Below are 24,404 nucleotides of genomic sequence, written 5' to 3' on the forward strand. Positions count from 1 at the left end.
CATTTGGACCATATATGCTGACAATACACAACTTTTGGTTATAAATAGATATTTTAATTATGATGAATCTGCCTTCAGGATCTATAATTTTGTCTAATAAAGTAAAACTGAGGTTTTTGTGGATTAAAATAGCTACCCCTCTCTGTCTAGAGTTATAGCAGGCTGCAAACACATCAGGGAACTCAGGGGAGTTAAGATCACTTATAGATGCCGCTGATTTATGGGTTTCTTGCAATAAGACAACATCTGCATTTAATCTTTTAAGCTGGTTAAAAATCTTAAGCTTCTTCTCTCTGGTGCCAGCTCCATGCACATTCCATGTCACAAACCTTACATTCACCATAGGTGTGAGTGAGAAGATGAAAAGTACATGCCTCTAAATAAATAGTTATACCTAGACCCAGGTAGCATCGGTATTTCATTCTAACTTAAAGGTTAGGAACATATCCAGAATTTAACAAAGCCATTATTATTAATAATTATTTATTCAAGATTAATATTAATATATCTTAATATTAATAGAATGTGCAATTTACTATTTGATACCCTTTGCAATAACCATATATATAAATATCAATCTTTATAAATACCAGTGTAAACACACCTGTATAATGATCCTACTAAACAAAACAAAACAAAAAGGTGTCCCATGTGGATTCACTCTATATATCCCATCATGCACCTTTTTCCTCCTTTGGCTCCTTCTTCTCCTTTGACAATTTGAGCTGATGGAACGAGTAAATTTATCCACTGTCAGATCAAAACATCAATAATATTAATTCTGACATTGGGGAACAATGTCTATTCTGATTTTTTTATAGGGGGATGAAGGTTTTCTCCTCTTTCCAAACCTTTGCAAGCTTCACTATCACAGCCTACTCCCACAGGGAGAGATAGTCCTGCCGTCCCTACTGTGCTTGGGGACAAAGCTGTACTGCATGGACTCTCTATGCTGTGGATCTCCCTGAGGCTCAGCAGGATGTAGGCAAAGGACCAGAATCTGCAGACTGAACATCAGCCTGTTCAGCAACATTTCTCTCTGAGTTTACAAGAAACTTTAAGTTGCCAGAGACCGGAGGAGTGCAGGATCTAAGAGGAAAGGAAAGAGGAAACAACTCTTTCCAAGATGGAGATCAGCAGAAGCCACCAGTGGGGAAATGATAGGAAAAGAGTTGTGCATGGCAAGCTAACAGGAAACTAATAGTGACTGCATGAAAACATGTTTGAGCTGTTGCTCATGAAGCTAAAATAGGCTTGATTTGACTAAAGGTTTAAAGACGGGTTCTCTCAGTTAATAATGCAACGTGTGGTGGGAAAAAACCTATCTCCTATTAATTCCCTTTTACATATATTTATGTAATTATATATGCACAGATTTATGAGTTGTGATCTTCTATTTTTTTTAACTATAAAATGTTTAGTCTGTTTCACCTGCCTACAAATGCCTGAGTGAGAGGAGAGTTTGGGACAAGAAATTCCCATAAGAAACCAGATTCTTTCTCAAGGTTTTTTCATAACCAGTTATTGTTTGACCAAAGTGTCTGTAATGTGTTTTGGCTCCATTTCAATCATTATAGGGAAGGAAGAAAAACAGTCTAGATCAGACATTTGCTTGTTTTAACTCATAAAATTGCATAATTATTCTGGTGAATTTCTATATTTTCTGGCCCCTTACATGACGTCGGACTCCTGCACCCAGAGCTGAACGCAGCTTTGTTTTCACACCACCTCCCTCCACAGCGCTGACGTCACAGTCGTCTGTTAGAAAGTGCGGCTCATTGACAGGTTTATAGAATTATTTAGCTCCAAGGCTAGGCTAACTGCATGCAGAGAGGCTAACCCTGTATTCTGCTTTCCCTGCCTCCTTTTTCAAAGGTCAGGATCTGACCCAGCATGGATAAAGACAGATAGGACTGATTTAAAGCACTTTGCAGAACATTTTAAAATGCTTTTTTTTGTTATTGGCATTCATATAAATAGACTAGCGTGAAACCTTATTATACATTTGATTAGTTTTTGGTCTATTTTCAAGTTATATCGCCCCCCGGAGAAAACTCCACCAGCCACCACTGCGTCTTACAGCTTCTCTTCACTCAAGGTCAGAGACGTATTTGTTGAGTAAGCAGGTCCGTCTGTCTCAGTGGTCGCGTTAAGACTCTTCACTGCAATTGCCTGCTGAGGGCGCCAGTGTAAGGCAGCCACACAGCTGTCAATGTGCCCCAGGTCAGCTGTGTGCCCCAGGTCAGCTGTGTGCCCCAGGTCAGCTGTGTGCTCCAGGTCAGCTGTGTGCTCCAGGTCAGCTGTGTGCCCCAGGTCAGCTGTGTGCTCCAGGTCAGCTGTGTGCTCCAGGTCAGCTGTGTGTTCCAGGTCAGCTGTGTGCTCCAGGTCAGCTGTGTGCCCCAGGTCAGCTGTGTGCCCCAGGTCAGCTGTGTGCCCCAGGTCAGCTGTGTGCTCCAGGTCAGCTGTGTGCCCCAGGTCAGCTGTGTGCTCCAGGTCAGCTGTGTGCCCCAGGTCAGCTGTGTGCTCCAGGTCAGCTGTGTGCCCCAGGTCAGCTGTGTGCTCCAGGTCAGCTGTGTGCCCCAGGTCAGCTGTGTGTTCCAGGTCAGTTGTGTGCTCCAGGTCAGCTGTGTGCTCCAGGTCAGCTGTGTGTTCCAGGTCAGTTGTGTGCTCCAGGTCAGCTGTGTGCTCCAGGTCAGCTGTGTGTTCCAGGTCAGCTGTGTGCTCCAGGTCAGCTGTGTGCTCCAGGTCAGCTGTGTGCTCCAGGTCAGCTGTGTGCTCCAGGTCAGCTGTGTGTTCCAGGTCAGCTGTGTGTTCCAGGTCAGCTGTGTGCTCCAGGTCAGCTGTGTGCTCCAGGTCAGCTGTGTGCCCCAGGTCAGCTGTGTGCCCCAGGTCAGTTGTGTGCCCCAGGTCAGCTGTGTGCCCCAGGTCAGCTGTGTGCTCCAGGTCAGCTGTGTGCTCCAGGTCAGCTGTGTGCTCCAGGTCAGCTGTGTGCTCCAGGTCAGCTGTGTGTTCCAGGTCAGCTGTGTGTTCCAGGTCAGCTGTGTGCCCCAGGTCAGCTGTGTGCTCCAGGTCAGCTGTGTGCCCCAGGTCAGCTGTGTGCCCCAGGTCAGTTGTGTGCCCCAGGTCAGCTGTGTGCCCCAGGTCAGCTGTGTGCTCCAGGTCAGTTGTGTGCCCCAGGTCAGCTGTGTGCTCCAGGTCAGCTGTGTGCCCCAGGTCAGCTGTGTGCCCCAGGTCAGCTGTGTGTTCCAGGTCAGCTGTGTGCTCCAGGTCAGCTGTGTGTTCCAGGTCAGCTGTGTGTTCCAGGTCAGCTGTGTGCTCCAGGTCAGCTGTGTGTTCCAGGTCAGCTGTGTGCTCCAGGTCAGCTGTGTGCTCCAGGTCAGCTGTGTGCCCCAGGTCAGCTGTGTGTTCCAGGTCAGCTGTGTGCCCCAGGTCAGCTGTGTGTTCCAGGTCAGCTGTGTGCTCCAGGTCAGCTGTGTGTTCCAGGTCAGCTGTGTGCCCCAGGTCAGCTGTGTGTTCCAGGTCAGCTGTGTGCTCCAGGTCAGCTGTGTGTTCCAGGTCAGCTGTGTGTTCCAGGTCAGCTGTGTGCTCCAGGTCAGCTGTGTGCTCCAGGTCAGCTGTGTGCCCCAGGTCAGCTGTGTGTTCCAGGTCAGCTGTGTGCTCCAGGTCAGCTGTGTGTTCCAGGTCAGCTGTGTGCTCCAGGTCAGCTGTGTGCTCCAGGTCAGCTGTGTGCTCCAGGTCAGCTGTGTGCTCCAGGTCAGCTGTGTGCCCCAGGTCAGCTGTGTGTTCCAGGTCAGCTGTGTGCTCCAGGTCAGCTGTGTGCTCCAGGTCAGCTGTGTGTTCCAGGTCAGCTGTGTGCCCCAGGTCAGCTGTGTGCCCCAGGTCAGCTGTGTGCTCCAGGTCAGTTGTGTGCTCCAGGTCAGCTGTGTGCCCCAGGTCAGCTGTGTGTTCCAGGTCAGCTGTGTGCTCCAGGTCAGCTGTGTGTTCCAGGTCAGCTGTGTGCCCCAGGTCAGCTGTGTGCCCCAGGTCAGCTGTGTGCTCCAGGTCAGTTGTGTGCTCCAGGTCAGCTGTGTGCTCCAGGTCAGCTGTGTGCTCCAGGTCAGCTGTGTGTTCCAGGTCAGCTGTGTGCCCCAGGTCAGCTGTGTGCCCCAGGTCAGCTGTGTGCTCCAGGTCAGCTGTGTGCCCCAGGTCAGCTGTGTGCCCCAGGTCAGCTGTGTGCCCCAGGTCAGCTGTGTGCCCCAGGTCAGCTGTGTGCCCCAGGTCAGCTGTGTGCCCCAGGTCAGCTGTGTGCTCCAGGTCAGCTGTGTGCTCCAGGTCAGCTGTGTGCCCCAGGTCAGCTGTGTGCCCCAGGTCAGCTGTGTGCTCCAGGTCAGCTGTGTGCCCCAGGTCAGCTGTGTGCTCCAGGTCAGCTGTGTGCTCCAGGTCAGCTGTGTGTTCCAGGTCAGCTGTGTGCTCCAGGTCAGCTGTGTGCTCCAGGTCAGCTGTGTGCCCCAGGTCAGCTGTGTGCTCCAGGTCAGCTGTGTGCCCCAGGTCAGCTGTGTGCTCCAGGTCAGCTGTGTGCCCCAGGTCAGCTGTGTGCCCCAGGTCAGCTGTGTGCCCCAGGTCAGCTGTGTGCCCCAGGTCAGCTGTGTGCTCCAGGTCAGCTGTGTGCCCCAGGTCAGCTGTGTGCTCCAGGTCAGCTGTGTGCCCCAGGTCAGCTGTGTGCTCCAGGTCAGCTGTGTGCCCCAGGTCAGCTGTGTGCTCCAGGTCAGCTGTGTGCCCCAGGTCAGCTGTGTGCCCCAGGTCAGCTGTGTGCCCCAGGTCAGCTGTGTGTTCCAGGTCAGCTGTGTGCCCCAGGTCAGCTGTGTGCCCCAGGTCAGCTGTGTGCCCCAGGTCAGCTGTGTGCTCCCATGTGCAATGGTTGAATGTATTGCAAAGAACTTTGGAGTCTCTTAACTCAATGGCGCCACCTGGCTTCCGGACATTGACCATGTTTTAGGTTTCTTGCAGGTTTTTAAAGGGTTTAAAACAGGAAGACCTCAGAAAGTAAAGGGTCTTCTTTAATTTGCTTTTATCTATGAACAAATCTGTCTACCAGTATTCTCAGTTTTTTATGAATTGTGTGTTATTTTGTTTGATTGTGATTAGCTTGGTGCTTTAGAACTGAACTTTTTATTCAAATTAGACATTTAATGGTGTGATTAATATTGTATGAATTGTTATGTAAAATGACCATTAAGTGCCTAAATCCACAGAATTCTTTTGAAAAGGTTGCACCCTGCCTCCATATCTCTACAATGGTCTCTTTGTTGTTGAGGCCTTGAGAAGCGGCGTACTAATGACTCTTCTCCATGGGCTCTACTAAGCCCCGCCCCTCTCCAATCGGCCCACTTCCTAAACATTTCCATCAGTGGTTTGTTCCAGCCAGGCTGTCTGTTTTAGTTCCTCCTCAGGGGAGCTGAGTAGGACTGAAGAGTGGGAACATGAAACTGAAGAGGGACAACATTAATATCAAGGAGGAGCTCAGACAGGAATATTATTTCACTATTTACAAACTGTAACCCTTTCCTGAGGGGAAACTGAAGGACTTGTGAATTACAGGCAGGTTGCGCTGCATTTCATAAGCTAACTCTGAGCTAACTCAGGGGCATTGAAACTCTGCAGATCCAGCCTATCTTCAGTTTTCTCCTAAAGCCGCAGCTGCAGGTGGGAACAGAAGCAGTTGGACCAGAGAGGAGCCGCTAGCATTCGACCAGCCACAGTTTGAAGACATTTAAAGGGGAACGCCGTTTTTTTTACATTGGGTCCTTGATTTTCCGTTATTCCATCATGTTCTACTCACCCATATGAGTTTAGTGTCATTTGGAGCCGTTCTGAAGATATTCCATTAGGTTATATCCAGTAACGTCTTCCTATGGACAACGACTTGAAGGCACAAACTAAACTGTTCATCATTCTGCTTCATTCTATCTCTATTCTCCCACTCTGCAGAATCTGTTAGTTCAATCTCTAACGTTCTGCTCTCTCTGCTTTTTCTCATAGTAGCTTCATCTGGTCTGTTCCTGTTTGGCTGTGACTCCATCCTGGAGAGAAATATCAGCTGTGCTGCTGCCATCAACACCTTTGTTTCTAGATGCTGGAATGAATGGTAGCCGGCGCGTGGATGACATCATACACACGCTGCTTTGTTTTAAAAAGATAAAAATCAAAAAAATCTAATGGTGGATGTCTGGGGGACAGTGATTGGCCTCCATGTTCTGAATGCTGGCGTACCATAAAGAATAAATGTGCCTTCAAGTCGTTGCCCATAGGAAGACGTTAGTGGATATAACCTAATGGAATATCTTCAGAACGGCTCCAAATGACACTAAACTCATATGGGTGAGTAGAACATGATGGAATAACGGAAAATCAAGGACCAATGGAAAAGAACCAGCGTTCCCCTTTAACGTCAAACATCAGAGACATCGAAACTAAACAGTTCAGTCAGGATACCCATTAATCATACTCAGACTTTATGAAGGGAATGATAGTGAAGCAGAAATCATACCTGCAAGAGACAGAAGACGAAGGCTTCTCATTCCAAACAAATGCTGCAGACCGAAATCTTGCACCTGCAAATTCATGCATGCAGAGACAGAGATTTTCCAATGAAGAATCGTTCTAAGATCAAACATAAACAGCATTTCATGAACAGCTACTTACTTTAAACCTTTCTAACTACATTTAAAACCACAAACTAAAAATGTGGTTTCATCATAAACTCTATTTTAGATTAGTAGTTAATTGTTAAAAATAAAATGATCTTGGCCTACTTAACGTCCAAGATAATTCCGGCCTAGTTAAAGTCAGAGTCAATTCCGGCCTAGTCAAAGTCCAAGATAATTCCGGCCTAGTCAAAGTTCAAGAAAATTCCGGCCTAGTTAAAGTCAGAGAAAATTCCGGCCTAGTCAAAGTCAAAGATAATTCCGGCCTAGTCGAAGTCCGAGATAATTCCGGCCTAGTTAAAGTCAGAGTTAATTCCGGCCTAGTCAAAGTCAGAGATAATTCCGGCCTTGTCAAAGTCCGAGATAATTCCGGCCTAGTTAAAATCAGAGTTAATTCCGGCCTAGTCAAAGTCCGAGATCATTCCGGCCTAGTCAAAGTCCGAGATAATTCCGGCCTAGTCAAAGTCCGAAATAATTCCGACCTAGTCAAAGTCAGAGTTAATTCCGGCCTAGTTAAAGTCAGAGTTAGTTCCAGCCTAGTTAAAGTCCGAGATAATTCCGGCCTAGTCAAAGTCCTAGATAATTCCGACCTAGTCAAAGTCAGAGTTAATTCCGGCCTAGTTAAAGTGAAAGTTAATTCCGGCCTAGTTAAAGTCAGAGTTAATTCCGGCCTAGTCAAAGTCAGAGATAATTCCGGCCTAGTTAAAGTCCGAGATAATTCCGGCCTAGTCAAAGTCCGAGATAGTTCCGGCCTAGTCAAAGTCAGAGTTAATTCCGACCTAGTTAAAGTCAAAGATAGTTCCGGCCTAGTCAAAGTCCGAGATAATTCCGGCCTAGTTAAAATCTGAGTTAATTCCGGCCTAGTCAAAGTCCGAGATCATTCCGGCCTAGTCAAAGTCCGAGATAATTCCGGCCTAGTCAAAGTCCGAGATAATTCCGGCCTAGTCAAAGTCCGAAATAATTCCGACCTAGTCAAAGTCAGAGTTAATTCCGGCCTAGTTAAAGTCAGAGTTAATTCCGGCCTAGTTAAAGTCAGAGTTAGTTCCGGCCTAGTTAAAGTCCGAGATAATTCCGGCCTAGTCAAAGTCCTAGATAATTCCGACCTAGTCAAAGTCAGAGTTAATTCCGGCCTAGTTAAAGTGAAAGTTAATTCCGGCCTAGTTAAAGTCAGAGTTAATTCCGGCCTAGTCAAAGTCCGAGATAGTTCCGGCCTAGTCAAAGTCAGAGTTAATTCCGACCTAGTTAAAGTCAAAGATAGTTCCGGCCTAGTCAAAGTCCGAGATAATTCCGGCCTAGTCAAAGTCCGAGATAATTCCGGCCTAGTCAAAGTCCGAGATAATTCCGGCCTAGTCAAAGTCAGAGATAGTTCCGGCCTAGTCAAAGTCAGAGATAGTTCCGGCCTAGTCAAAGTCAGAGATAGTTCCGGCCTAGTCAAAGTCAGAGATAGTTCCGGCCTAGTCAAAGTCAGAGATAGTTCCGGCCTAGTCAAAGTCAGAGATAGTTCCGGCCTAGTCAAAGTCAGAGATAGTTCCGGCCTAGTCAAAGTCAGAGATAGTTCCGGCCCAGTCAAAGTCAGAGATAGTTCCGGCCTAGTCAAAGTCAGAGATAGTTCCGGCCTAGTCAAAGTCAGAGATAGTTCCGGCCTAGTCAAAGTCAGAGATAGTTCCGGCCTAGTCAAAGTCAGAGATAGTTCCGGCCTAGTCAAAGTCAGAGATAGTTCCGGCCTAGTCAAAGTCAGAGATAGTTCCGGCCTAGTCAAAGTCAGAGATAGTTCCGGCCTAGTCAAAGTCCATTTGGACCAAATGGGGTAAAGTTCCAAGAAGTTAAAAACATTTCAAGTTTTCTGCTTTCACTGCTGAAATCGGCAGAATGAGGCGATTTTTCGTTTCTTCTTTCCTTTATGTCTCATTAACAAACTGAAGCTTTTATGGTGAATAAACTTTTATATTAAAGAATTATAATTAATTATAAAACAAAGGCGGTTTCCTGAACTCCAATATTTTCCCTTAATATCTTCTTGAGAACAGCAGCGACTGGTTTTATGATGAAATGACCTGAATGACTTTACCTGACAGCACCAGCGCAGATAAAGGCTTCTCAAGGACGACATGGTGGACAGGTAACCCAGCCCCGTGTCAGTGATCCGCACACACCTGCAGAGAGACAGAACACCTGAATGCTGCGCGAGAACCGGGTCCACCTGAGAACGGACACTTCACGGTCCTGATGACAGAGCATGTCAGAGGTTTGTAGTCAGGCGGAGCTTCAGCAGCCTGAATAGGGAACCCGCTGGGGGCCCCTGACAGTCCACCTGGGCCCCGTGAGAGGGTCAGAGGAGCTGCTGCTGCTAACTGGACAGCTTTAGCTTCTGAACTTGGTTCAGCAAACAGAGAAATGAAGAGGCTTTAGCTTCAACGGCTAATTGGGCTAATTCCTTCACAGCAGGTGATACCACCGAAGAAGAGAGGAAAGTTTATTTCATCAAATCCTGACTTGATTTGAAGTTTCTGTTAATCCGAAAGTTCCTGAATATTTCAACCGTAAAACAGACAGAAAAAAACAGCAGAATAAAATACATATAAATACTTAAATCTGAATATTTGGCTGTTTAATACATCGTTTTAAATGTATTTTCTAATTATCTTATGGAACATTTAATTATGTAATTTTGCATATTCTAATTTATCGTAAAATTCTATATAAAAACAATCAAATTAATATTTGCAGAATTATGTTAAACAAATAAAAACATTTTATATCTGCATTTATTATCATACACTTGATTAAAGTCTCTGTTTGATCTTTTCTATTTGTTCAGGGGAAGAATAATAGATCCAGAGACAACAGAAGCTGTACTTCCTCTCTCTGCAAACATCTGAGTCCTATAGGTCCCACTGTACTAAATACCACGTTTACAAGCATCCACAACAGAACAGCTTCTATCTGGAGTTTTCTATAATAAAAGGACATTTTCTTGATTTAGCGACACCAGATGAGTTTAAGGAAGCAGTTTGTTGCTCCATCTGGAGGAAACGCTCCGGTGTGTCATTAGAAGAAGAATCAGAAAGGCCAAAGGTCAGAATCCTGAGTAAGAAAAAACCCAAAGTTGGATTTTTATGTCTGAGTTTCGGCTTTTTGTCCATTAGTCCTGAAATATTGGCTGGAAATCTCACAGGTTGTTAGAACTGGAGCAAAGTTATCTACGTTTTCCACCTCCTGTTCAAAGGGAGTTTTTTCTCTCCACTGTCGCTACAAGCATGCTTAGTGTGAGGGATTGCTGAAGAGTCAATGAGTCGATGCAATCAGCTGGTTTTCCTTAGATAGAAAACTTTAAACCTGGCTGGATGATCTGGTTGGTATGGATCTATAAAGTGACCTGAGATGACATGATGGGGATTGGGGCTATAGAAATAAACTGAATAGAACTAGATTGAACGCTTTGTGCAGATAATGTTTTTTTTAAGCAAAGACCTGTTTCAATGATACTCAGCTCTAATTTAAAGGAGCTTCTAGTCTTTCCTAATGTCAGGAATCCAGTTTGTTTGGTCTGTTTTTGTGTTTCCTTTCCTCCTCCACTAGGTGGTGCCCCGTCCTCATTGGGTCTCCCTGCACACCTGCAGCTCGTTGCCTCATTACCTGTGGAGTGTTCTTAAGCTGCTGACTGCCACTACCTCGACACCAGAGTGTTTGCCTAAACAGGGTACTATAGCCATGCTTAGTTTAGCAGAGTCTAACCTGAGTTTTTGGATTCTCTAGCCAAGCTGAGTTCTTGTCAACCTGAGTCTTAACTTGTTTTTGTCTTTGTCTCTCGACAGGAAGTCACCCTGCAAACTGAATGTTTCGGACCTTCTCTCTCTGGAAGGATCAACTGAGCTTCTAACTGAGCTGGGGTTCCAAACAGGAAGTTTGGATCCACTTTCCCCAACAGGTCGTTTGAGCTTCACACTGAGCAAAGGTTTCATCCGCACCGCAGCCCGTTCAAGTACCGCAGGAAATCTGAGTGGCAGTCAGCTTCTCTATTCACCCAGGAAAAACGGCAGTCTGAGTAATCTCCGTCCGCCCACCACCAAACAAGACAATCACTGGAACATTCCACACAGACTGGATTCCATAAAGGACACCTTTTTCTGGAGAAGTGAGTCTGCAAACTATTCCTCCAATTCAAGCCTAAGAATCAAATGTCCCACTGAGCCTGAACTAACCGCATCTTCCCCTCATCTTCCAGTTCCGGCAGAGCAGAGTTCAGAGAAACTCTGCACCAAGCTTAATCTCTTCAATAAAACCCGTTTAACTTTTCCTCTGTGTCTCTCTGATTGGACTTCTGCATTTTGAGACCTTTAATTAAATCCTGACACCTAACAGGAACTAAAGTAAACCCATCATTTCAGATATTTCTATCCCCTAGAAAATATTCATTATTAAACTTTTTTCCCTTTGCTTGGTGATTTTCGCTCCTTTTCCTGCTCTGCCCCTTCAGATGTTTGATCCGTCTGAGACTCTGCTTTCTCTCTAACCTGTCCAGCACCAGTTCCTCCAGTTTGTGCAGGTCACAGGCGATGTACTCCAGGGCCATGTCCGTGATCCGGGGGCACCAGGACAGGTCCAGGCTGCGGAGCTTCCTCAGGTTCTCGGCCACCAGCTCCACGCCGTCGTCCGTGATCTTGGAGCAGCCAGAGAGGCTGAGGGCGGTCAGGTTGGGGAGACTGTGGACCATGTTCACCACCCCATGGTTGGTGATCTCCCAGCAGGACTGCAGCCGTAGAGTGTGGGTGGTGTAGCCCTAGGAAGAGATTTTCATTGTTTATCAGGACTAGCAGCCCTCTGATGACTGACTGGAGCAGGAAACATGGTGAGATGTTTGGAGAGCCCACCTGTTTGGCTGTGAAGTAGGCCATGGCTGTGTCAGTGACGTGGTAGGCCTGCAGGCTCAGCTCTGACAGGTTGGGCAGGAGCTGGGAGATAGCAGCGATGGCGTCATCGGCCACATTGATGCAGTCGCTGACGCTGAGGGAGGTCAGCCTGGCGTTGAGGCTGGACCACAGGCCGGCTTCTGTGAAGTCGTTGCATCCTGACAGCTCCAGATGCATCAGGCCTTGCATTTGCTCCAGCATGACCTGCAGAGTAAAAGCCAGCAAATCCAGCATCAGGGCGGAGGAACTGAACGTCAGAACATCTGAACAGCAGCGTCTGGAGGCAGCCGGGCTTCTGGAAATGTAGAAAAAAGGAAAACCTTAAGCTGAGAATCTGAAACGCATCGATCTGCACGTCCTTCTCCAGGACCTGGTCTGAACTAGGGTGACCAGACGTCCGGCGTCCAGCAGCATCCAGCAGGACGCCTGTCTGTCCTCCTTTATGAGGCGCCAGGGCAGGTTTTTATTTTTACTGGCCTGCAGCACAACATCCAGACAATGTAAAAAAGTGCATCAGATATCAGTACTAACATGATTGGCTAAAACGCTGCCGTGTCAGAGAAATACCTGCTTGTCATTGGTTAAAACAGAAAGCAAGGATCAGAGTGCTGTCAGGAGGGTTACCCTGAGAAGAACAAGGTTCACCTCTACGTCCCAGCTGACCCCCCCCCCCCCCCCCCCCCCCCTCTTGGTGTGGTGAGTTTATTTTTAGCCCCCCTTTGTGTGTGAAATGATTTTTTTAATTATTTGACTCAAATCTGCTTTGAATTAGAGGCATATTAGTGACAGGAACACATGGAAAACCAATTATTATTCAGCAACAAACATTGCTGAATAAAATAAGAATCTTAAACATAAGCCTGTCCTGCTGCACTTTGATCTGTGAAAATGAATAGAAAACAATAAATGAATAAATAAATAAATAAATAAATGTTGCAGATTTTTGGTGCAACAGCAAACTTGTAAACATATTTGTGTCTTAAATGTAATGAATGTAGGCTACAGTTATAAAACAGAACAAATGATTATCTCAATGCTCCATAATGTGGCGACTTTATCCGCCTGTATTTCCTCCTGCAGCAGTGAGGAGTTGATTGTCTTTAAATGCTGCAGAGTAAAACTGCGTCAGTGTTTAAATTCCTCCGTTCGTCCTCCATCCTGCTCTGATGCCTCCCGCTATCTTCTCTGTGAGCAACACTTGGCTCGACCAATAGGATGAGGGGATTCTGGATGGTTACATATATGCTGTCAGCTCATTGGTCACAATGCAGGACAGGGACAACTTTACCGTAATTTTTGTATCTAACGTGCCTTAGTTCTTCATTTTCCATTAGCTTTTTACTGACTGTTTTTTACTCTCACAGTAATACGGGACAAAGTGCGTTCCTTTTCCACTGAATACGGGACATCTGCTTCTATTTCTAAATACGGAACCACTCCGTTTTTCAAGGGACCGTTGGCAACCCTGGCTGTCAAAGAGCGTTAGCATCATTAACCTGTGATTTAATCACCTGAAAGTCGACATCTTGACCATCTGATGAGAAGATCCATATTTTAGCTTGTTGGAGCGACTTAGAACTGCTGAGACTCCTACAAACAGTCTGACAGCTGAAACCTAATGTAGCCGCAGCATAGCATCATTATTATGCAGCTAGCATTAATATTATGCAGCTAGCATCATTATTATGCAGCATAGCATCAATATTATGCAGCTAGCATCAATATTATGCAGCTAGCATCAATATTATGCAGCATAGCATCAATGTTATGCAGCTAGCATCAATATTATGCAGCATAGCATTAATATTATGCAGCTAGCATCAATATTATGCAGCTAGCATCAATATTATGCAGCATAGCATTAATATTATGCAGCTAGCATCAATATTATGCAGCATAGCATCAATGTTATGCAGCTAGCATCAATATTATGCAGCATAGCATTAATATTATGCAGCTAGCATCAATATTATGCAGCATAGCATCAATGTTATGCAGCTAGCATCAATATTATGCAGCATAGCATTAATATTATGCAGCTAGCATCAATATTATGCAGCTAGCATCAATATTATGCAGCATAGCATTAATATTATGCAGCTAGCATCAATATTATGCAGCATAGCATCAATGTTATGCAGCTAGCATCAATATTATGCAGCATAGCATCAATATTATGCAGCATAGCATCAATATTATGCAGCATAGCATCATTATTATGCAGCTGGCATTAATATTATGCAGCTAGCATCATTATTATGCAGCTAGCATTGATATTATGCAGCTAGCATCAATATTATGCAGCTAGCATCAATATTATGCAGCTAGCATCAATATTATGCAGCTAGCATCAATATTATGCAGCATATCATCAATATTATGCAGCTAGCATCATTATTATGCAGCTAGCATCAATATTATGCAGCTAGCATCAATATTATGCAGCATAGCATCAATATTATGCAGCATATCATCAATATTATGCAGCTAGCATCAATATTATGCAGCTAGCATCAATATTATGCAGCTAGCATTAATATTATGCAGCTAGCATCATTATTATGCAGCATAGCATCATTATTATGCAGCTAGCATCATTATTATGCAGCATAGCATCATTATTATGCAGCATAGCATCATTGTTATGCAGCTAGCATTAATATTATGCAGCTAGCATCAATATTATGCAGCATAGCATCAATATTATGCAGCTAGCATCAATATTATGCAGCTAGCATCAATATTATGCAGCATAGCATCAATATTATGCAGCATAGCATTAATATTATGCAGCTAGCATCAATATTATGCAGCATAGCATCAATGTTATGCAGCTAGCATCAATATTATGCAGCATAGCATTAATATTATGCAGCTAGCATCAATATTATGCAGCTAGCATCAATATTATGCAGCATAGCATCAATATTATGCAGCATAGCATCATTATTATGCAGCTAGCATTAATATTATGCAGCTAGCATCATTATTATGCAGCTAGCATTGATATTATGCAGCTAGCATCAATATTATGCAGCTAGCATCAATATTATGCAGCATATCATCAATATTATGCAGCTAGCATCAATATTATGCAGCTAGCATCAATATTATGCAGCATATCATCAATATTATGCAGCTAGCATCATTATTATGCAGCTAGCATCAATATTATGCAGCTAGCATCAATATTATGCAGCTAGCATCAATATTATGCAGCATAGCATCAATATTATGCAGCATATCATCAATATTATGCAGCTAGCATCAATATTATGCAGCTAGCATCAATATTATGCAGCATAGCATCAATATTATGCAGCATATCATCAATATTATGCAGCTAGCATCAATATTATGCAGCTAGCATCAATATTATCCAGCTAGCATCATTAATATGCAGCTAGCATCAATATTATGCAGCTAGCATTAATACTTGACAGTTAGCTGTCAGATGTGTAGCCTGCAGGTAGCATGCAGCGCTAACTGAAATGCTCATTAGAGGACTGATGTATTTTCTATCAGCTTCATCTTCATGCCTCCTCATACTGACCACAGACGCCATCTTTACCGCTACGTTTGTTAGCTTCTACTTTGACCGCTTCTTTCCTGACAGAGCCGCCTGTGGAGCTAGTTTACCATTAGCTTTTCTAACATAGAAAGTGTTTATAGATCACTTAGACAACTTTTATTGTCATTTTATAAAATGACATTTGGTTTAGTACAGCCTGTCAGACAGTAAATTAACACTTCCATTCCTTAAAGTGCAGCAGTTATCAGATGTAAACTGTGGGAGAAAAAACATGGAGCAAAAAAAGCGTATGATCCTGAACATGGAGAACGTCTCCCTGTCAGGATCAGGCTGTTATCTCTGCCCCAGCCCACCTATCAGATCAGAGCTTCTACGCTTCTTTTTCTACGTCTGCTTCTGTCTCCTTGAACCCCAGTGGGCCTCAGCAGATGGCCGCTCACACTGAGCCTGGTTCTGCTGGAGGTTTCTTCCTGTCAAAAGGGAGTTTTTCCTCTCCACTGTCGCTGCAAGCATATATCAGACACTGAGGAGATTTGCTCAAACTGGAGACTTTGGAAAGGAAAACTTTTATGATCAGAAAGAGATCATAGATGGATGAATGAATAGAAGCTGTAGCCTTTTAACAGCCTGGTCGACCAACCGGTTGATCATCTTCAGTTGGAATTTGAAAACCTATTAATTCATATTGCTGTTTGTTTTGAATATTGGCTTATTAAAGAGGACTTATTTATAGACTTAGACTTAGACTTGACTTTATTAATCCCTTGGGATTACTCCCTTCGGGAAATTGTATTTCCAGTAGCAGGAAAAATTGCACATACAAGAAAATAGAGGATATTTAGACACAGTATATACAATAGAAAAATAAAATCAATTAAATAAGGTGTAGGAAGATGTATTGGGGGATGAGGATAGACAAATAAATACAGAGGGCTATAGCAAAAACAATGACTTAAATTAACAGTTATGTAGTGTATTGCACTTGAATGGTTGAGAAAAAAAGAGTGTCCAGATTATAAAAACCACAGCGAGTAACTACAACTCCTTCACTTCTGTTCTCTTAACTCTATTTCCTGCTCCCCCCCAGGGAGGAGTTATAGAGCCTGATGGCATGAGGGACAAAGGAGTTCCTGAGTCTGTTGGTCCTACATTTGGGAAGGAGCAGCCTCCCACTGAACAGGCTCCTCTGGTTGCTGATGACGGTGTGCAGGGGATGACTGACATTGTCAATAATGTCCAGCAGTTTGTCCAGTGTCCTCCTCTCTGCTACCGTCACCAGTGAGTCCAGTTTCATGCCGACCATGTTATCATTGATTTATACATATTTATATTTATTTATTTGTAAACATCATAATTCAGTTACACCTCCTTACCAGCAGGAGGCAGTAATGCCCATTAAGTTGTTTTCTCACCACTAAAAAATACAAGATGACGGTTTTAAACCTCCATGCCTGATTAACTGATGGTTTAAGCCTTTTCTTAATTAAACCTTCAATCGATGTTCTTCTCCTGTCTAGAAACAGACTTTTTTTCTATGGTTAGTTTAAGGTTTTTTCTATAAATATATTTCTAATTTGATCAAATTTTCTCTGTAAAGTCAATAAAGCGAATGTCTCCCCATGCAGAGTATCGACAGCAGTTTGTCTGAGTCCTGCGCTGCAGACGGCCGTTTATGAAGCAATTAAACTATTTATTCATAGATGAACAAATAACTGGAATCTAATTAAGAAGCCGATTATCAGCCAGTAATTTCCAAGCAAAACCAAACTGTGCGGCTGAGCAGCTGATGGACTGAGGAGGCGTAGATCCATGGATCATAGAACCATCCCCAAAACTGTCAGTCTCTGTCCAGGGAGCAGCTGCCGCTCCTCCTGCTGGAGCAGTTAGGGAGCATCTGCCGCTCCTCCAGCTGGAGCAGTTAGGGAGCAGCTGCTGCTCCTCCTGCTGGAGCAGTTAGGGAGCATCTGCCGCTCCTCCTGCTGGAGCAGTTAGGGAGCATCTGCCGCTCCTCCTGCTGGAGCAGTTAGGGAGCATCTGCCGCTCCTCCTGCTGGAGCAGTTAGGGAGCATCTGCCGCTCCTCCTGCTGGAGCAGTTAGGGAGCATCCTGCCGCTCCTTCCTGCCAGGAGCAGTTAGGGAGCGGCTGCCGTCTTCCTATTGCTGGAGCAGTTAGGGAGCGGCTGCTGCTCCTCCTGCTGGAGCAGTTAGCGGAGCGGCTGCTGTCCTCTTGCTGGAGCAGTTTAGTGGAGCATCTGCCGCCTCCTCCTGCTGGAGCAGTTAGGGAGCATCTGCCGCTCCTCCTGCTGAGCAGTTAGGGAGCGGCTATGCTGCTCCTCATTGCTGGAGCAGTAGGGGAGCATCTGCTGCTCCTCTTGCTGGAGCAGTGTTCAGTAGGGAGCAGGTCCTCCTCCTGCCAGCTGAGGGAGGCCAGCATCTGCCGCTCCTCCTGCTGGAGCAGTTAGTGAGCATCTGCCGCTCCTCCTGCTGGAGCAGTTAGGTGAGCATCCTGCCGCTCCCTCCTGCTGGAGCAGTTAGGTGAGCATCTGCCGCTCCTCCTGCTGGAGCAGTTAGGTAGCGGCTGCCGCTCCTCTATGATGGAGCAGTTAGGGATCTGGCTGCTGCTCCTCCCATGCTGGAGCAGTAGGGAGCGGCTGCTGCTCCTCTTGCCTGAGAGCAGTTAGGAGCACTCGCCGCTCCTCCTGCTGGAGCAGTTAGGGAGCATCTGCCGCTCCTCCTGCTGGAGCAGTTAGGGAGCGGCTGCTGCTCCTCTTGCTGGAGCAGTTAGGGAGCATCTGCTGCTCCTCTTGCTGGAGCAGTTAGGGAGCATCTGCTGCTCCTCCTGCTGGAGCAGTTAGGGAGCGGCTGCTGCTCCTCCTGCTGGAGCAGTTAGGGAGCGGCTGCTGCTCCTCCTGCTGGAGCAGTTAGGGAGCGGCTGCTGCTCCTCTTGCTGGAGCAGTTAGGGAGCATCTGCTGCTCCTCTTGCTGGAGCAGTTAGGGAGCATCTGCCGCTCCTCCTGCTGGAGCAGTTAGGGAGCATCTGCTGCTCCTCCTGCTGGAGCAGTTAGGGAGCGGCTGCTGCTCCTCCTGCTGGAGCAGTTAGGGAGCATCTGCCGCTCCTCCTGCTGGAGCAGTTAGGGAGCGGCTGCTGCTCCTCTTGCTGGAGCAGTTAGGGAGCATCTGCTGCTCCTCCTGCTGGAGCAGTTAGGGAGCGGCTGCTGCTCCTCCTGCTGGAGCAGTTAGGGAGCGGCTGCTGCTCCTCCTGCTGGAGCAGTTAGGGAGCATCTGCTGCTCCTCTTGCTGGAGCAGTTAGGGAGCATCTGCTGCTCCTCTTGCTGGAGCAGTTAGGGAGCATCTGCCGCTCCTCCTGCTGGAGCAGTTAGGGAGCATCTGCCACTCCTCCAGCTGGAGCAGTTAGGGAGCATCTGCCGCTCCTCCTGCTGGAGCAGTTAGGGAGCATCTGCCGCTCCTCCTGCTGGAGCAGTTAGGGAGCATCTGCCACTCCTCCAGCTGGAGCAGTTAGGGAGCTGCTCCTCCTGCTTCCTACAGATTATCATTGAAGCTGAAGTCCATTTCTGTTTAGTTGAGCTATCTGATGGTTGGCTTTAAAACGAGGCGTTCAGGAACATCCAGGATGAAATGAAACAAACCCGGGTTAAAGAAGAACTACTGGGTTATAAATCTGACCAATGATCCAAAGGATCAGAGCTGCTCGTGATAGAAGGAAGCAAACAGGAAGGACCAGATATAGAGAACACAACAACCAGGTCCAGCTTTCTCCATGGCAACCGCTCACTCATCCCAGAATAGCGAGCGAGCAGAAGGTATGGAGATCTGAGAGGAAGCAGGGCGCGTTTGATCATGAAGTATGATGGTTTAAGCTGCGCTTTATAAGAAGAAAGAGTTGAAGTCAGTTTTATTCACACGGTTCCTTCTGATGGCTCTGGACCGTCTGCTGGTCTCCAAGGATCAGACTGAGCAGCAGAACCATCAGCTCTGACTTCATGTCGGCGGATTTCAGGTTTCAGCTGTTTTCATCTTAACCAACATCTACATAAATCCTTCCATCGTCTTCAAAACGCCCGTTTAACAAGAGGAATCCAAACTATTCATCTTTATTCCTCCATCCTGCTGTTGAAAAACACGTTAGAGGATCAGCTCCAGCTTTTTACTCCAGTAAAAGTATAAAAGTACCATTTTTTTTAACTACTTAAAGTATAAAAGTAATGCAGGAAAACTGTTAAAGCTTTCCTGCACTTTGAATCATCTGAAAAAAATATTTATTGTGGTCTGTGGTGAGCAACAGGTTGGGGCAGCACCGAGTCCAACCACAAAGAAATGAATTATCTGGATGAAACTAATTATTTTGATGTTTTTTTTTTTGTTTTTTTACCAACAGGCCAGAATGAAAATGAACTGAACTCCCTAGGCTGAACTTTTTCAAGCTTGAGAGAAGCAGTGACGTAGACGGCCACTAGGAGGCGAGGCACGGTTAACTAGCGCGGTCCGCGGAACGCCACGCAATTTCCACTCCGCACTCAGGAGGATGTTTGCTCAGTGCGTCACACAATCACTGAATGTGTAAAATTCTACTATATATTAACAGCAATAATGTTGCCCCTTCAACATTCAGGTTGTGCGCTTACGAGTAGCCTGACCAAATTTTATATTTTTATATTAAGCCTACGGAGAAATAACAATTCCAGATATCAAAGATATCAAAATGCATTCTGAGATATCTCAAATGACGTCATCTGATTTCTTATTTAAAGTGTCTCATCTGGAATTATAATCAAGATTTTCCAGTTAATCTGAATTAGTCTAAACTATTTTTTTAACATCTGAATGATGAAATCTCCTCCTAGCGTGTCACTGAGCCGTCCTAACAGTTGCCTGCAGAGCTTTGCATGGCAGCTAACTGGCTGTTCTAAAAGGCGCTATAAGGCCTGTGGTCCAATCAATGGAGCTTCACTTCCACCCACCTCACAATAGTTTAACTCATTCATTGCCAGCATGTAGCCTAGCTTACTTTAAATTAGCCAATAGAAGCAATACTGATTTTCTGATAAACTGTCTATTTTATAAAATTAATTAATATTTGAAAGGTGAGTAAAATATTACATTTTATACAGGCTTATTTCATTTTCAGAATCGTCGACCATGACGATGACGAAAATATTTCGTCATCGCCCCTTTTTTCCCGTGACGATGACGAAACGATAACAAAAAATTGTTTCCAGAAATTATTTTCGTCAACGAGACTGAGACCAGACGAAACTTACGATCCATTGACAAATAGACATTAAGAAATTTAGTTGTTTTTGATTAATTTGTAATTGTTATAAGTGTTTGTTGAGAAGATTCCGTGTTGTTGTCCTGTTTGTCCCACAGCGCCTCCTGCTGCTCAGTCAGTAGCAGCTGAGGGCTAATACTCATAGCTCAACTTAACAGTCATTGCGGATAGCGGTGTGCGGTTTGCCAACCAATGCCTGGATGTATGGATCTATTTAGTTTACAACGCGAAGGAAAACACAGCAGGAAGGACGCCACCAAAGAGTCTGCAGCTTCAACATGGCAGGAAAGAACACAAGAGGTCATGACTCAGAACAGATGACCCAGTATTCCAGGCAAGACAGACAGTGGGATAGTTCAAAAGTTCTTATTAAAAACGGGCCGGCGCTTCAGCAGCTGCAGCATCTAGAGCGTCTATCTGGTTTAACCGTTCAGCCTTTGTCCTGAAGACCAGGTAGGATCCAGCAGGTGGGCTGCAAACAGGAAGCAAATCAGAAATGCTAAAAACCGTCTCATCACTGGCATGAAAGAAGGAAAATAATCTGGTCCTGATAACCGGATGCAGGTGGATCAGATGAGAGACAATGAGCAACTGGGCGGAGTTAGACAGGTGAATAAAATGAGCAATTAAGGCAGCCATCAGTGCTAAGATCATGACAGTGATGTTCTCTGTTCTCTGTTGCTCTGGTCTCATCCAGGTGTGGAAGCAAACAGTTACTGTAGAGCCTCTGTGTTCATTTCTACTTTTTATTTTCTCTATTTTCATGCACTCTTTCCTCTCTCTCCCTTTCTCACCTCCCTTTCCATATTCATTTTAATCCCTATATGATTTTACTCCCTAAATAATGTTGAATAAAGTTTAATCTAGAATGATCAAGCAGAACCTTATGGCAGCAGTAACACTGCTCTGCTTGTGAAAGCAAAGCTGTTGGCCAATCAACTGTGAGACATCAGAGCTATATTAGCTAAACAGGTCATTTACTTTCTAAGGCTTATGTTAAGTTAATGATAATAAAAAATTATTCTGCCAATCAGAACGATGGATCTGACTAATAGATGATTTACAGGCAGCAGATTAAGCAGAATGACCAAATCCTGAGGATTTTATACTCGTGAGTGAATAAGAGGAATAATGTGATGCAAGCTGTGAAAACAGAAGACGGCTGATTTAGAAGAAGGATGAAGATGATCAAATGTCTTTGTTAAAGAAAAGCATCAAAACTAAAGAATTCTTAGCCTCTCATTTCAGAAACTAAAACTTCTCTGTGCCTTAAACCCACAGGATGTGAAACATCTCCAGCGTTTGTTCCATAAAATTAAATTAGAAAACACCTTCTTAATCTATAAATGTTTTTACTACTGAATGGACAGATTTAGAGACTGTCATTATAAGGCAGGCCTGTCCAGAGTCGCTCCTGCAGGTTCGCTGGTTTAGCACAGCTGATTAGATGATTGCAGTCCAGCTATCAGTGGAATTCCTTTCATCTGAAGCAGAGAAATCAGGAGAACTGACTTTTAGCATGCCGGGCAAACAGGTTCCCATCAACGTCTTTTATGCATTTGAGGAATCACAATAAGATCAACTGTTTTTAGACTGGAACACATTCATTAGAACCTTCATGATCTGTGGTCCATGTTAGCTAGCTACCTCACCTTCCTGTTTACTGAACATTAAGATTCGCTTCACCGGATTAGTTCACTCCAACCCATGTTGGATAATAATATCTTTATACACCACTTTATTTAATGTTTTTGTGATTAATTATTTGTATTTTATTATGCTCCCTGGGAGCTGCACAATAGCAGCCAACTGCTCCCCAAGGGGAGGGGTTAAATGCAGAGAGTTGATTTCATGGCTCTGAACTTGAGACGGTAGAATGACAGTAAAAAAAAACTGAAAAAAACAGCTTGTTGCTATATAAGCCCCTCGTTGCTATAGAAGCCGATCGTTTGTTGCTTGTTGCTATAGTAGCAGTTCTTGCTATAGAAGCTCCTTATTGCTATACAAAATGCTTGTTGCTATAGAAGCAGCTTGTTGCTATAGAAGCAGCTTGTTGCTATAGAAACCACTCATTGCTATAGAAACAGTTAGTTGCTATAGTAGCGGCTCTTAGCTATAGAAGCAGCTTGTTGCTATAGAAGCAGCTCGTTGCTATAGAAGAAGCTTGCTGCTATAGTAGCAACTCGCTGCTATGGAAGTCACACGTTGCTATAGAAGCCACTCGTTGCTATAGAAGCAGCTCATTGCTATAGAAGCAGCTCGTTGCTATAGAAACCGCTCGTTGCTAATGAAGCAGTTAGCTGCTATAGTAGCGGCTCTTAGCTATAGAAGCAGCTTGTTGCTATAGAAGCAGCTCGTTGCTATAGTAGCAGCTTGTTGCTATAGTAGTAGCTTGTTGCTATAGAAGCCGCTCGCTGCTATAGAAGCAGCTCGTTGCTATAGTAGCAGCTTGTTGCTATAGAAGCCGCTCGCTGCTATAGAAGCAGCTCGTTGCTATAGTAGCAGCTTGTTGCTATAGTAGCAGCTTGTTGCTATAGAAGCAGCACGTTGCTATACAAGCAGCTCGTTGCTATAGTAGCAGCTCGTTGCCATAGTAGCAGCTCGTTGCTATAGTAGCAGCTCATTGTTATAGTAGTAGCTCGTTGCTATAGTAGCAGCTCGCTGCTATAGTAGCAGCTTGTTGCTATAGAAGCAGCTCGTTGCTATAGAAGCGGCTCGTTGCTATAGTAGCAGCTCGTTGCTATAGTAGCAGCTCATTGTTATAGTAGTAGCTCGTTGCTATAGTAGCAGCTCGTTGCTATAGAAGCGGCTCGTTGCTATAGAAGCAGCTCGTTGCTATAGAAGCGGCTCGTTGCTATAGAAGCAGCTCGTTGCTATAGTAGCAGCTCGTTGCTATAGAAGCGGCTCGTTGCTATAGAAGCAGCTCGTTGCTATAGTAGCAGCTCGTTGCTATAGAAGCTGCTCGTTGCTATAGAAGCAGCTCGTTGCTATAGTAGTAGCTCGTTGCTATAGAAGCAGCTCGTTGCTACAGTAGCAGCTCGCTGCTATAGTAGCAGCTTGTTGCTATAGAAGCAGCTCGTTGCTATAGAAGCGGCTCGTTGCTATAGTAGCAGCTCGTTGCTATAGTAGCAGCTCATTGTTATAGTAGTAGCTCGTTGCTATAGTAGCAGCTCGTTGCTATAGAAGCGGCTCGTTGCTATAGAAGCAGCTCGTTGCTATAGTAGCAGCTCGTTGCTATAGAAGCGGCTCGTTGCTATAGAAGCAGCTCGTTGCTATAGTAGTAGCTCGTTGCTATAGAAGCAGCTCGTTGCTATAGTAGTAGCTCGTTGCTATAGAAGCAGCTCGTTGCTATAGTAGCAGCTCGTTGCTATAGAAGCGGCTCGTTGCTATAGAAGCGGCTCGTTGCTATAGAAGCAGCTCGTTGCTATAGTAGCAGCTCGTTGCTATAGAAGCGGCTCGTTGCTATAGAAGCAGCTCGTTGCTATAGTAGTAGCTCGTTGCTATAGAAGCAGCTCGTTGCTATAGTAGCAGCTCGTTGCTATAGAAGCGGCTCGTTGCTATAGAAGCAGCTCGTTGCTATAGTAGCAGCTCGTTGCTATAGAAGCGGCTCGTTGCTATAGAAGCAGCTCGTTGCTATAGTAGTAGCTCGTTGCTATAGAAGCAGCTCGTTGCTATACAAACCGCTCGTAGCTATAGTAGCAGCTCGTTGCTATAGAAGCAGCTCGTTGCTATAGTAGCAGCTCGTTGCTATAGAAGCAGCTCGTTGCTATAGAAGCGGCTCGTTGCTATAGAAGCAGCTCGTTGCTATAGTAGTAGCTCGTTGCTATAGAAGCAGCTCGTTGCTATACAAACCGCTCGTAGCTATAGTAGCAGCTCGTTGCTATAGAAGCAGCTCGTTGCTATAGTAGTAGCTCGTTGCTATAGAAGCAGCTCGTTGCTATAGAAGCAGCTCGTTGCTATAGTAGCAGCTCGTTGCTATAGAAGCAGCTC

The 24,404-nt window shown here is 45.2% G+C and overlaps 1 protein-coding gene across 1 annotated transcript in view; it reads right to left on the reverse strand.

Annotated features, from left to right (window-relative positions):
• The window catches only part of fbxl16 (F-box and leucine-rich repeat protein 16), a 72,084-nt gene that overhangs the window by 10,132 nt on the left and 37,548 nt on the right, over positions 1 to 24,404 (reverse strand). Inside the window, exons 3-6 of the mRNA XM_038274576.1 lie at positions 11,555 to 11,797; positions 11,198 to 11,463; positions 8,752 to 8,836; positions 6,527 to 6,590 (exon numbers count right to left, since the gene is read on the reverse strand). Of these exons, the coding sequence (XP_038130504.1) occupies positions 6,527 to 6,590; positions 8,752 to 8,836; positions 11,198 to 11,463; positions 11,555 to 11,797 (658 nt within the window). The remainder of the gene's footprint in view (positions 1 to 6,526; positions 6,591 to 8,751; positions 8,837 to 11,197; positions 11,464 to 11,554; positions 11,798 to 24,404) is intronic.

Source organism: Cyprinodon tularosa, unplaced genomic scaffold (genome assembly GCF_016077235.1).
Source record: "Cyprinodon tularosa strain WSP-4 unplaced genomic scaffold, ASM1607723v1 ctg1203, whole genome shotgun sequence".
NCBI classification, from domain to species: Eukaryota; Metazoa; Chordata; class Actinopteri; order Cyprinodontiformes; family Cyprinodontidae; genus Cyprinodon; species Cyprinodon tularosa.